Genomic DNA, 15,299 nt, shown 5'->3' on the forward strand with positions numbered 1-15,299 from the left:
TATGTGCCAATCAGGGATGCTCTATTTTGACGGTGAATTGCAATGATTGGTGTTGATATCTGTCCATTACAGACAGATATCATTGTGTAGTCTCTCTCTCTCTCTCTCTATCGGCTGCGTTGTCCGAGCGGGGCGTGAACCCAAGTTTCCGGTGTGAGAGGCGAGCGTCCTGATTACTGAGCTAAAATCTTGTAGTTTACCGGCCTCTGTTACACATGCACAAACGAGCAGGCGGCCATCACAAAGAAGATTTATTCATAAGTTAAATTTTTTTATTTATTTAAATAGATCATATTTTTGCATTGTTGCTGTTCTGTTGAATACAAATCTTTTTTTTTTTTAAACTGTTTTCAGGACAAGGGGAGTGGGGTACTGGTGTTTAGGTTTAGGGGGCGGGGGTGTTGAGGTTTGGGGGGGGCCAAAAAACCCTTAGCCCTGAGGCCCCCACTAAGGTTAAAGCGGCCCTGGCTATGATGGAGGTGATTATTATTAGCTTAGAGGAGCAGCTCCACACTGTGTATATAATATACACAATATCAAATATTATGACATGCATTTTAAGAAAAATTGAAAGCCTACGTAGCTGCTTGTCAGCCCGGGGACTAAAAAGGAAGGGAATGGCAATTACATACTTTTTCAAGAAAATACTGATCGATGGCCAACCGATCGACAGATCCCTTTTTTTTTTTTTAACCAATTCCTGTAGATTCTTCGTGCTTGGCGATTTAGCAAAGAACAACAAATACAACTCCTCCTTGGCATGTTTTTTTTTTTTGTTTGTTTTTGTTTTTTAATCAGCCCCTCCAGTTGCTGAAAGATATAAGGATCCTCCACTGTCAAACGGTCGTAAACCGGAGTAATATAAAGAACTTTACATGGAGATCTAAGACAAGAAGCAAGGGTCAAACATACATTAACAACCTCCGAGCTTGTATCTCCAAATGTCAGCGAGCTCTGCGGGCCTCATAAAAGTGATCCCCATCAAAACGGGGTTTCTTGTAAATGAAGCTTTCAAAATGTGCAGACAATGCTAATCATGCGCTGACATTTCCCAGGAATAAAACGCCTTAATATTACAGCTATTTCTTTATATAGCCTTGCTTTGAATTTTTTTTTTTCTCTCAAAACATATTTAATACCGGGTTAAACCCATATGAATAAAATCCCATATCCAAAATGTCATTATCTCCCAGAATGGACCTGGCGTGTATAAGACAGCAGGGTTTGAACCCCTCAGGCCATCTTTTAAGAGGGAGGGCCAACAGAGGGCCGTGGAAAATGAAGGCAGGATTTAATTTCTCACTAATTCCTTTCAGCAGAAATGCTCCCATTTGGAGGAGATGAATGGCCTATTTTTCACCCCATAGTTATGTCACTGACATGAAACGGTGTTTCTGAGGCGGCGTGTGCTAAGGTGGGGAAAGTATTTGTGTGCATTGATGTGATGATGTCGTTCTATAAGCAAAGTGTGCGTCCAACTCACTTGGTGGCCAGCAGCATGTTTTTCCGCGTGTGCAGCTCGTTGGGGTCCGTGTGCTGCCGGTTGAGGTACTCGCTCACGGCCTTGGTGGGGAACTCTGTCTCGCAGATGTAGCCGAAGTCCCTCGCAAGGTGCACGGCCTCACCTGCACGATGCATGAAATTTGGATTAGTGCATATGACATACACAATAGCAAATATTATGACATGCATTTTAGAAAAACTGAAAGCCTACGTTGGAATTGTACTATTTTAATGTATTATCCATGTGGAGGCTCCGCGACCCCAAAAGGGACAAGCGGTAGAAAATGGATGGATGGATCCATGTGGAGGATCAAGAAGCGCTTTTGTAAAGTTTAATTATTTTTTTTCTGGCATTTAGATAAAAGAAGGACATCATAATTAATATATTTGTGAAAGTGCAATAATAAGGTTGCTGGAATCAAACCACAAATGTTTACCATTACCTACACCCGTGTTTCTTAACCATTGCACCCCCTAAATATCTGTCTCACTTGTAATACACTCTTCCGCCACCTGTGGCAGTAATGACAATATCAAACAGAAGAAGTCTGAAGCTGAAGTCTTAGAGAAGTTTCGTAAGCGCAAAAATTATGACCAAAGTGGTGACGCTGCATTTTCCTTGGCAATTTAATTAATTGGCAGTTTAGTTAAGAAACATATATATTATTTTTTATTATTATTTTAGTTATAAATTAGTAAATGTATTTTTCATCAGTTTTTGAGCCCCTTCTTTTGCGGTACATTTGATTGATATTAATTTTTATAATCAGCCTGATAGTAATCTTTGCAATTAACAAATGGTTTCATATTATTTGACCAAATGTATTCTGTTAAACTGTAACTAGGTTAGATATAATTATTGAATACAGTTAAAATCAAAAGTAAGATTACTAATTCAATGTTAATATTTTAGTGGGTCCCAGGCCCCTCTATAGTGGAAAACTTTGGCCCTGAGGTCAAAAGGGTTAAGAACCCCTGATCTACACCCCACTATCTAAAATGCAAAATGGCATTCCCACTCCACTCAACACAGACGTCATGACGTCATCAAAGCTCGCCTTTAAGCGTGCACACATAGCACCAACATTCTGGAACAAGGATGAGGTGATAGAAGGTAAAAATATAAGAAATCTATTTGAGAAAGTTATTTTTAAGTTTCATGTTTCCATCTCATTGCACAAAACTGTGGTGCGTTCAAAGACCCCCTATTAACATTAGTAACAGAGGTATCTCTAGGTTTTAAAGACAGGGGGAGACTTAAACCCCTACGAGATGCACTAATAATAAAATAATAATAATAATAATATCATGTTTCGTATTATTTACTGATGATATTATAAGTAAATTAGATAATAAATAGTCACCTTGAATCTGCATGTGCTGATATATGTAAACTTGACATATTTGTAATCATATTTAAGTGAATATTTGACAGGTTCTATTTACAATTCTAGCCACTTTACTGAATTTGTTGGAACTTTTTTGTAAAAAAAAAAAAAAATTAAAAAAAATACAATGCGAGGTTTTTTTTATTTTATTTATTTTATTTTATTTACTTTTTTTTTTTTTTTTTTTTTTTTAAAGACAACCTTTTGTAGGGAGGTTTTGCAGGTCGGTTCATCCCATCTTCAAAAAGTTTTTTTTTTTTTGTTAAGTTATGTTTAAATTTTACTTTTGCATCTCATTGCACATATAATTGTGGTGTGTTCAAAGACCCTCAATTAAAGTTGGAAACAGAGGAATTACTCGGTTTTAAATAACAGGGGGAGACTTAACCCCCAGGACATGCTTTAATAATAACATAATGGTAATAATTTATTTGTATGATTCATATTAGCCACAGCATGAATCAGACATGTTTTACTTACACACGTTTATCATCATATTTAAGTGAATAATGACAGGTTATTTAAAATTATAGTAAGGCCAATTTATATTTTTGTAATAAAATAAAAGACTTTTTTTTTTCTTTTCTTTTTTAGCCACTCACACATTATTTAGGGATTTTATGTTAAAGGCTGCATGCAATATTTAGTTTTTGGTGCATAATACCAAGTGTGTGTTTATGGTAACTTGGGGGGGCCCTTCAGGGGTCTTGGGGCCCCAGAATGTGATGCTACCTGATTACTATTATTCAAAGTGTGCACAATGTATTGTTATAGTCTGTAAGTATGTTTTTATATTTGCATTCAATTATGTTGCACCTACCAAATATAGCACCATTTATTATCAATGCATGACAAGCATTACGGTAATGGGGGGGAAATGAATGACAGCAATGATAATCACCTTCTACTAGTGACGTCAGTAACGTCACATTCGCAGCTTTACGTCTTCCAGCAGGTAAATTCAAGCCAATCTTCTCCAGTTTTTCCCTCAGGCATTTCCCGCCGTTTTTGGACTTTGCTCTGTCAAAATAAATGTGCACATATTCACATATGCACGCACTGCAGGAATATGGAGATATTTAACAATATGCCACCGGGGATGCTTAAAGTGACGTGGGTGTGTACCTTCTCAACACGCCCCCCAGTAGTGATGCGTTGAGGCACTCGGGTGGGGAAAGTCTCCTCTGCACCTCCCCGACCGTCACTTTGTACTTGGAGGTGGAACTGAGCAGGGACAACCGGCCCGGTACCGAGCAGAACAGTTCGTTTATGTTGACGGTGATGCCACCGATCAGGCCGTCCTTGCCCAGCATCAACGACCCAATGTTCTTGGGTGGCATGGGCACTAAAAAAAGAAATAATAATAATAATAACACAAACATCATCAAATAGGAAAATGCAATTTGACATACAATTATAAATTGTTTTAAATTTATTTTTCTCTGTGGAATATAGCAAAACAATGTCTATGCTTGGACTAGCTCGCAACGATTAAGTGTGCGCATGCGCTCAAAGTGTGGTCAAAATACCACAACTAATACAAAGTGCGTTATTTTTGTTTGTGGTAATAAAAAAAGGTGTAAAACTGCACGATTTAATCTATAAATATGGTTGAAGCAACATAATTTGAATACAGTGCTGTGGCTAATGGATGTTTTGTTCATTTTAGTAGCGTGCATGTTAATGAGGCGGTGACGCGCAGGTCATTTGCGCTTATCTCATTTGTCCTCACAGCTGATTGGCTTGCGTTAAACACCCACCAGCCTCTCCTCCCTCCCACGCGAGACCAACCCTCGCTATGGATGCTCCCTCGCAACATGAATGTCCATTTGGCGCAGCATGCATGCATGCATTTACGCACAAGGGCCATTTTTTTTTTTTTTTTTTTTTTTTTTTTTTTTTTTTTTTTGATAGCTCCACGGGGGATAATACAGCAGATTAGCTCCAAACGAGCTCACAAGATCTCCGTGAGCGCTGCCATTTATTACATCAGCGGCTTAAATGCCCCGCGGGGAGCTCAGTCACTCAACACCCCGCAACTGAATCATTGCGCAGCATCATGCGTGCCTGCGTGCGTGCGTGGCAGCCATAAGGGGGGGTGCCTGGGGGTCGTTAGCCCTTCAACCTGCACGGAGCTACTCACTAACCGTTTACCAACTTATATTGTCATGCATTCTAGTAATAGTCCAGCTTGCATGCCCACATTACCTAAAACCCTCACCGGCCACTTCATTAGGCACCCATGTTATAAATGGGGCCTTAACACAAATAGCCAAAAAGTGCTCATGAAGTGTAATATATATGCCGGTTAATATAATTTTAGCATTATACAAACATTAATAGTGCACTCATTAATATATTTTGTTTACAACACTTCTGTATCAGATATCCATAATCACACTCATGTTATGAATAATTAGTTTTTACCTTTCTTAATTACAGATTGATCCAGGATGTTGGTTCCGTTGGTGTCGTCAATAGTCTGTTGGCACCAAGATAGACATACAAACCATTGTAAGCTCATGTTTTGTACTGATGAAACACACACACACACACACACTGCAATAAAAGTCACTTCACATACAATCCTGCAAATAAATGCAAAACAAACAAAAAATATGCAAATTAAAGCTAAGCACAATCAGATTAAAAATGTCAATATTATTCAAAATATTTACTATCTTCATTTATATGGTATACTTAGTGTACCTTTTTTTTGAAAGCATTTGATTTTCTATTTAGCTCATGTATTTTCTGTAAAGCAGGCTTTTTGGCCTTGGGCCCTTTTTTTTTTTATTTTTTTTTTTTAGTATTTGGGATCTGCCCTAAAGAGTTCACTGACCTCTGATCTCAACTGTCTCCAAAATATAACATTATTCCATTCTTATCGTACCATAATTTAATGCACATATTCATTAATGCACCCTGATTATTTATTGCTAATTTCCAGAATGTATGTAGGCCATTCAGCCAGTTTGTATGTCCCTGTTTTCCAAAAGTTGGCTATAAAGTATTTAAATAAATAGAAAATTGATGAAGAAATGGAAATAAAAAATAAGCATTTTATGACCCACATCATTTGATTTAAAATGTTATTTTTATATTAGATGATAAAAATGTGCACATCCTTTGTTTTTGAATATTGTTTTTTTAAAGGATAGAAAAAATATATATATTTTTTAATTGGATGAAAAAACATAACATTTTATAACTCACATTCTCTGTTTTAAAATATGATTTCCTAAAACCAAAGACCATATAATGACCCACATCCATTGTTATAAAAATTGTATGGAAAAAACAGAAAATGTTATGACTTACATCCTTTGTTTTAAATGATTAATATTTAAATAAAAATGGATGAAACATAAAATGAAGACCAACATTCTTTGTTTGAAAATATTATTTTATAAAATGAATTAAAAGAACATTTCATGACTCACATCCTTTGTATTAAAATATTCATATTTAAATAGAAATGGGTGAAAAATAAGATTATGACCAACATTCTTTGTTTGAAAATATTATTTTATAAAAATGAATTAAAAGAACATTTTATGACTCACATCCTTTGTATTAAAAATATTCATATTTAAATAAAAATGGGTGAAAAATAAAATTATGATCAACATTCTTTGTTTGAAAATATTATTTTATAAAAATGAATTAAAAGAACATTTTATGACTCACATCCTTTGTATTAAAAATATTCATATTTAAATAAAAATGGGTGAAAAATAAAATTATGATCAACATTCTTTGTTTGAAAATATTATTTTATAAAATGAATTAAAATAACATTTTATGACTCACATCCTTAGTTTTGCAATAATATCCCGTTTTAAATGGATGGGGGGGGACATTTAATGACCCACATCCCTCCAAAAATGTCCGTTCTTACCTGAACATCCTCCATGCCGTGCAGCCCGTGCAGCAGTCCGTCTCCCATCCCGGACTCCAGTCCCGGGTGAGCGGCATGCAGCAGCACGTCCGGCCTCCGCACGCCACCGTAATCCCGCCTGTGGTCCAGCCCGGGCAGCTGCGGCAGAGAGGCCCGAGGCTGCGCCAGCAAAGACGAGCTGTCCATCCGCTCCCCGGCCGCGTCCTGCCGCTGCCTCGCCCCCCACGCGCCCTGCTGGCTCTGGTGGAGCGAGTTGAGCGAGTAAGGGTCGCCAACGTGGGAGTAGGGGTCCTGGCTCTGGTAGTGGGCCAGCGGCTGGTACGGCGGCGGGAAGTAGGGCGGCTGGAAGTCCGACGAGGGCGCGTGGGAGAGGGGCGGCGCGCTGGAGTAGGGCCCGCCGTGGGACACGGAGCCCAGCTGGGACAGGCGGGAGCTGTGGCTGGAGACGCCGTCATGGCGGTCCTTGAAGGAGCACGCACAGTCACAAACACATTTAAACAGTCGACATCAACCAAATCAGCAGCTTCAGAACTCACCGCCGTGCAGTAAGAGTGAACTAACATCTGGACCACCGCTGCCGGCCTCGCTAAAACAACACAACCCGCCCAACCGTCAACTTTTTAGTCCAGAGAAGCTCAGGCTGTGCCGCTCCAAACACCTCCAGGGGATGTCTACTCTCTCTCTCTCCCCCTCTCTCTCTCTTTCTCTCTCTCCCCGCTCTCTCTTTCTCTCTCTCTCTCTCTACCCACTCTCGCTCTACCGTGGGCATGTGTCCGCCTTCACCTCACCGTGTAATTGTTGAGCATGAATGAGCCTTGCGCCAACGTTAACCACACTTTTCCACCTGAAATGTGCACACTACAACATTAATAGACCGACCAAAAATGTCCACTGCAGAGGACACTAACCCCCCCCCATCTAAAAAAAATCTGTAAATTACAAAATAATAAGACCAAACAAAAATGTCCACTGCAGAGGACACTAAACCACAATTCCCCAATCTAAAAAATCTATAATTTATAAAATAATAGACCAAACAAAAATGTCCCTTGCAGAGGACACTAAACCACAATCCCTCAATTTAAAAAAAAATTAATTACAAAATAGACCAAACAAAAAATGTCCACTGCAAAGGACAATAAACCACAATCCCCCAATCTGAAAAATCTATAATTTACAAAATAATAGACCAAACAAAAAGGTCCACTGCAGAGGACAAACCACAATCCCTCCATCTAAAAAATATATAATTTACAAAATAATAGACCAAAAAAAAAGTCCACTGCAGAGGACACTAAACCACAATCCCTCCATCTAAAAAATCTAGAATTTACAAAATAATAGACCAAACAAAAATGTCCACTGCAGAGGACACTAAACCACAATCCCCCAATCTAAAAAATCTATAATTTACAAAATAGACCAAACAAAAAATGTCCACTGCAGAGGACACTAAACCACAATCCCTCAATCAAAAAAAAAAAGTAAATTACAAAATAGACCAAACAAAAAATGTCCACTGCAAAGGACAATAAACCACAATCCCCCCCAATCTAAAAAATATATAATTTACAAAATAATAGACCAAAAAAAAAATGTCCACTGCAGAGGACACTAAACCACAATCCCTCCATCTAAAAAATCTATAATTTACAAAATAATAGACCAAAAAAAATGTCCACTGCAGAGGACACTAAACCACAATCCCTCAATCAAAAAAAATGTAAATTACAAAATAGACCAAACAAAAAATGTCCACTGCAAAGGACAATAAACCACAATCCCCCCCAATCTAAAAAATATATAATTTACAAAATAATAGACGAAACAAAAATGTCCATTAAAAATATGTAAATTACAAAATAGACCAAACAAAAATGTCCACTGCAAAGCACACTAAACCACAATCCCCCCCCCCCCCCCCCCACTGAAATGTGTAACTTACAAAAATGATAGACCAAACAAAAATGTCCACTGCAAAGGACATCAAAATCTCTAAATTACAAAAATAATAGACCAAACAAAAATGTCCATTGCAGAGGACACTAAACCACAATCCCCCAATCTAAAAAATCTGTAAACTACAAAATAGACCAAACAAAAATGTGCACTGCAAAGGACACTACACCACAACCCCCCCCCCCCCCCCCCCCCCCATCCCCCCCATCCCCCTGGAAATTTGTAATTTACAAAAATAATAGACCAAACAAAAATGTCCAATAATTTTTGTAAATTACAAATTTCCGGGGGTCCCTGAAATTCGTAATTTACAAAAATAATAGACCAAACAAAAATGTCCACTGCAAAGGACATCAAATCACATTTTCCCCTGAAATGTGTACGTTGTAAAACATTGTGAAACACACAAAAATGTCCATTGTAGAGGACACTAAACCACAATCCCCCAATCTAAAAAATCTGTCAATTACAAGATAATATACCAAACAAAAATGTCCACTGCAAAGGACAATAAACCACAATCCCCCCACACCCCTAAAATTTGTAATTTACAAAAATAATTGACCAAACAAAAATGTCCATTGCAGAGGACACTAAACCACAATCCCCCAATCTAAAAAATCTGTAAATTCCAAAATATACCAAACAAAAATGTCCACAAAAAGGACAATAAACCACAATCCCCCCACACCCCTAAAATTTGTAATTTACAAAAATAATTGACCAAACAAAAATGTCCATTGCAGAGGACACTAAACCACAATCCCCCCAATCTAAAAAATCTGTAAATTCCAAAATATACCAAACAAAAATGTCCACTGCAAAGGACAATAAACCACAATCCCCCCACACCCCTAAAATTTGTAATTTACAAAAATAATTGACCAAACAAAAATGTCCATTGCAGAGGACACTAAACCACAATCCCCCCCAATCTAAAAAATCTGTAAATTCCAAAATAGACCAAACAAAAATGTCCACTGGAAAGGACACTAAACCACAATCACCCAACCCCTAAAATGTGTAACTTACAAAAATAATAGACCAAACAAAAATGTCCACTGCAAAGGACATCAAAATCTGTAAATTACAAAATAATAGACCAAACAAAAATGTCCACTGCAAAGGACACTATAATCGCCACAGCCCCCTGAAATTTGTAACGTGCAAAACTAATAGACTAACAACAAATGTCTATTGCAAAGGACACTAAACCACCATTTCTTTAACCCTGAAATGTGTCATTTACAGTACAAAATAATAAGCCAACAAAATCAGAGGACACTTCACCACAATTTCCCCCATCTAAAATGTGTAACTTACAAAAAAAATGATAGTAGGTGGCGGTATGCTGTTAAACCGGGAGAGAAGAAGAACACTGTAAAAAAAAATAAAAATATATATATATATATATATATATATATATATATATATATATATATATATATATATATATATGTATATATATATATATATGTATATAATAATTTTGCCACAGTAAATAAACTTTACTTTTGCACCCCCCCCCCCCCCCCCCCCCCCCCGCCCCCCAAAAACAACAACATTTGAACAAAAACTTGAAGTTAACATTTTACAGTGTTGTGAATCATTCTGGTCTGTGTATATTAGGGCTGTCAAAAATAACGAGTTAACTTGTGTGAGTTAACTGTTTTGAGCAAATAAATGTCATGCATTCAATTAACCCACTTTAAAAAAAAAATCCTCATTCCTACAATAAAAATGCATTTGTGTCTAAATATTGGACTGACGTTAATTTAAATTAAGCAAGCGAGTAATAGCTGTGATTAATCATGGATAATCAGATAAAAAAACAAACAATTGACAGCATTATCTCGGGTGTTGTCGAGTACCACTAGACGGAGCCCGCGTGCCACTACAGTGTGTAAATAAAAGAGCGAGATAAATACAATCGAGTTCAAAAAAGGGGTTGTTGAGTTTGACCATTGTTGCTTACCTCCATGGAATGTTATTGTAAATATGTTGCTTTTCTACATGTATTCTGTATGTATTGGCTTACTATTTCAGTATGACATATTCCCTGTGTACCACTTGATAGAGCCTGTGTACCTTTACTGGTACTCGTACCACAGTTTGACACTTTTGTCCCAATCATATTTAAAGTCACTTTTTTAACATAATCAACACTTATTATGTCTATCAGGAGATGATGCAGAAGGCACAAGACATTGAAACAATGCTGAGAACTTGTTGGATTAGGTCCTGACGTTGAGCAACTCAAACATAATGTTGAAACAACATGCCTTTGATGACTTTTAATCAATGTCGGGTTCTGACGTTGATTTGACCATTGGATTTTGGTCAGTTGTCAACCAATATTCTACAACATGAAGACAAAGTTAAAACAACACATTTTTTAACGTCTATTCAATGTCAGGTTGTGACGTTGATTTGACCATTGAAATCTGGTCATTTTTCAGCCAATATTCCACAACACAAACACAACGTTAGAACAACATGCTTTTTAACACAGTTTATTCAATGTCAGGTTGTGACGTTGATTTGACCATTGAATTTTGGTCATTTTTCAACCAATATTTTACAACACCACCACAACGTTGAAATAACATGCTTTTTAACAATGTTTATTCAATGTCAGGTTGTGACGTTTATTTGACCATTTAATTTTGGTCATTTTTAAACCAATATCCTACAACAACAATACAACGTTGAAACAACATGCTTTTTGACGACATTTATTCAATGTCAGGTTGTTACGTTTATTTGACCATTGAAATTTGGTCATTTTTCAACCAATATTCTACAACACAAATACAACGTTGAAACATCATGCTTTTTAACGATGTTTATTCAATGTCAAGTTGTGACGTTGATTTAACCATTGTAATTTGTTAATTTTTCAACCAATATCCTACAACAGCAATACAAGGTTGAAATAACATGCTTTTTGACGACGTTTATTCAATGTCAGGTTGTGACGTTTATTTGACCATTGAAATTTGGTCATTTTTCAAACAATATCCTACAACAACAATACAAGGTTGAAATAACATGCTTTTTGACAACGTTTATTCAATGTCAGGTTGTGACGTTTATTTGACCATTGAAATTTGGTCATTTTTCAACCGATATTCTACAACACAAATACAACGTTGAAACAACATGCTTTTTAATGACGTTTAATCAATGTCAGGTTGTGACGTTTATTTGACCATTGAAATTTGGTCATTTTTCAACCAATATTCTACAACAACAATACAACGGTGAAATAACATGCTTTTTGACGACGTTTATTCAATGTCAGGTTGTGACGTTTATTTGACCATTGAAATGTGGTAATTTTTCAACCAATATCATACAACAACAATACAACGTTGAAACAACATGCTTTTTGACAACGTTTATTCAATGTCAGGTTGTGACGTTGATTTAACCATTGAAATGTGTTCATTTTTCAACCAATATCCTACAACACAAATACAACGTTGAAATAACATGCTTTTTGACAACGTTTATTCAATGTCAGGTTGTGACGTTGATTTAACCATTGAAATGTGTTCATTTTTCAACCAATATCCTACAACACAAATACAACGTTGAAATAACATGCTTTTTGACAACGTTTATTCAATGTCAAGTTGTGACGTTGATTTAATCATTGAAATTTGTTCATTTTTCAACCAATATCCAACAACAACAATACAACGTTGAAATAACATGCTTTTTGACGACTATTATTCAATGTCAGGTTGTGACGTTTATTTGACCATTGGAATTTGGTCATTTTTCAACCAATATTCTACAACACAAATACAACCTTGAAACATCATGCTTTTTAACGACGTTTATTCAATGTCAAGTTGTGACGTTGATTTAACCATTGAAATTTGTTCATTTTTCAACCAATATCCTACAACAACAATACAAGGTTGAAATAACATGCTTTTTGACGACATTTATTCAATGTCAGGTTGTGACGTTTATTTGACCATTGAATTTTGGTCATTTTTCAACCAATATCCAACAACAACAATACAGCGTTGAAATAACATGTTTTTTGACGACGTTTATTCAATGTCGGGTTGTGACGTTGATTTGACCATTGCAATTTGGTCATTTCCCAACCAATATTCTACAGCACAAATACAACGTTGAAACAACATGCTTTTTAACGACGTTTATTCAATGTCAGGTTGTGACGTTGATTTAACCATTGACATTTGGTCATTTCCCAACCAATATTCTACAACACAAATACAACGTTGAAACAACATGCTTTTTAACGACGTTTATTCAATGTCAAGTTGTGACGTTGATTTAACCATTGAAATTTGTTCATTTTTCAACCAATATCCTACAACAACAATACAAGGTTGAAATAACATGCTTTTTGACGACATTTATTCAATGTCAGGTTGTGACGTTTATTTGACCATTGAATTTTGGTCATTTTTCAACCAATATCCAACAACAACAATACAACGTTGAAATAACATGTTTTTTGACGACGTTTATTCAATGTCGGGTTGTGACGTTGATTTGACCATTGCAATTTGGTCATTTTTCAACCAATATTCTACAACAACAATACAACGTTGAAATAACAGGTTTTTTAACAATGTTTTATTCATTGTCAGGTTGTGACGTTGAATTTTGGTAATTTTTCAACCAATATTCTACAACAATACAACATTAAATAACATGCTTTTTGACGACATTTATTCAATGTCAGGTTGTGATGTTGATTTGACCATTGAAATTTGGTCATTTCCCAACCAATATTCTACAACACAAATACAACGTTGAAACAACATGCTTTTTAACGACGTTTATTCAATGTCAGGTTGTGACGTTGATTTAACCATTGACATTTGGTCATTTCCCAACCAACAGCGTGGATCCAACATTTGTCCCAATTCACAAACTATTTTTCAACGTTGTTTCAAAGTCAGTTTTAAAGGACATGTACGTGTAATCAACGTTGTTTTAATTTCTTGCCCCTGCTTGAATTGCAAGACAGCAGTAAAAAAAAAAAAAAGGCGCTCCTGGGTGACGCGTGGGGGTCTCGTGTGAACCGTGTCACGAGTCAAAAGGCGCGTTCATTGTGATCCTGGGGTCCACTTTAATGACATTAGGGCGCCCTCTTTACAGGCCGTGGGAGAGAGGCCATGTGCGCCAGGAGACACCGGGGGCCCTTTTCTCTTCACGGGGCGATTTTCTTCTATTATACTTGTGGGATGAAAGCCAACATGATTTACATAGCTCCATCCCACGCGCCTTCACCATCATTACTGGACAAAATGCAGGCTACCAAACAATGATTTCCCTATTTTAAGTCATGGAAAAAAAATCTATATGTCCCCTGAATGAACCACGACACACCTCAGGCCTAAATGGCAACACCTGCAGGCCCACACCTGTCCATGCAAACAAACACGTGTAGAAAGGATGTAAAGCATGCTCTGATAAAAATGCACGTCAACATTACCTCGTAAATATCTTCATACTTGACATTCTCAACTAGTTTCCACAGCATGGTCGCTTCTCCGCTGTCGTTAACCGAATGCAAGAGAAGAAGAGATGTCACATCCCTCAGTCTCTCTCTCTCTCTCTCTCTCTCTCTCTCTCTCTCTCTCTCTCTCTCTCTCTCTCTCTCTCTCTCTCTCTCTCTCTCTCTCTCTCTCTCTCTCTCTCTCTCACACACACACACTCCCTCTCTCACTTCTTCTCACGCGCCTTCACTCCACCTTCTGCAAAGATGTGTTTGGTGGAAGAGCGTTTCGTCATGGACGTTCATGATAAACAAGACATGAGGTCGTGTTGTCCATACATGTTTGAAGTTCATCATAACCTTGAAGCTCATCATTCCTTCCTCAGATGTTCAAACAAGTCAGTCATCAAACACAACATCCATCCATCCATTTTCTACCGCTTATGACCTTTTTATTCTGCTCTCTCTTATTTGCTTTTTGCTGCAGTAAATATTCCCTGATATTAGTGACATGGTGACAGACGCACTCAGATTATGCACTGTCTTCTTGGTATTCACATATTTTATTCTTCTTTAGTCTTCCCCTTGATCTTTTTATTTTCCATCCTTTTATTTTTGTTTTTACTTTTTCTTCTTCTTTTTTTTACTCTTCTTTTACTTTTTTCATTTCTATTTTTCTTTCTATTTTGTTTGATCTTTTAGTATGTTTTTCTTTCTTTTTGATTTCATTTTTTTTTGTCTTTTTTTTTACTTTTTAGTTGACTTTTTCTTTTACTAGTTTTTCTTTTTCACTTTCATTTTTTTCTTTTTCTTCATTTTTCTTTTTCTGTTTTTTCTTATTTTTGTTATTTTGTTTGAATATTTCTTCTTTTCTTTTACTTTTTCTTAATTGTGATTGTTTAGTTCTTTTTCTTTTTACGTTTCTGTTTTCTTTTAAATTTCAGTTTTAATTTATTTTTGTATTTCTTCTTTTAATTATTGTGTTTGTTCTTTTGTCTTTTTGCTTTTTGCTTTTACAGTATGTACTTAAAAAAAATGTATTTGCTTTTTTCAGTTT

At 36.5% G+C, this 15,299-nt stretch overlaps 1 protein-coding gene across 3 annotated transcripts in view; it reads right to left on the reverse strand.

The window, feature by feature from the left end:
• tfap2b (transcription factor AP-2 beta) overlaps positions 1 to 14,351 on the reverse strand; it is a 31,781-nt gene extending 17,430 nt beyond the window's left edge. The window contains exons 1-6 of one of the 3 annotated variants that reach the window (XM_061987190.1): positions 14,240 to 14,351; positions 6,793 to 7,254; positions 5,319 to 5,373; positions 4,017 to 4,236; positions 3,793 to 3,911; positions 1,484 to 1,625 (exon numbers count right to left, since the gene is read on the reverse strand). In XM_061987190.1, coding sequence (XP_061843174.1) covers positions 1,484 to 1,625; positions 3,793 to 3,911; positions 4,017 to 4,236; positions 5,319 to 5,373; positions 6,793 to 7,254; positions 14,240 to 14,287 — 1,046 coding nt within the window. In that variant the 5' untranslated portion in view covers positions 14,288 to 14,351. Of the gene's footprint in view, positions 1 to 1,483; positions 1,626 to 3,792; positions 3,912 to 4,016; positions 4,237 to 5,318; positions 5,374 to 6,792; positions 7,255 to 7,328; positions 8,901 to 14,239 lie in introns of those variants that run through there. The other 2 variants (XM_061987191.2, XM_061987192.1) reach the window with 2 other exon arrangements.
• Positions 14,352 to 15,299: the final 948 nt, after the last annotated feature.

Source organism: Nerophis lumbriciformis, linkage group LG26, assembly GCF_033978685.3.
Source record: "Nerophis lumbriciformis linkage group LG26, RoL_Nlum_v2.1, whole genome shotgun sequence".
Classification (NCBI taxonomy): Eukaryota; Metazoa; Chordata; class Actinopteri; order Syngnathiformes; family Syngnathidae; genus Nerophis; species Nerophis lumbriciformis.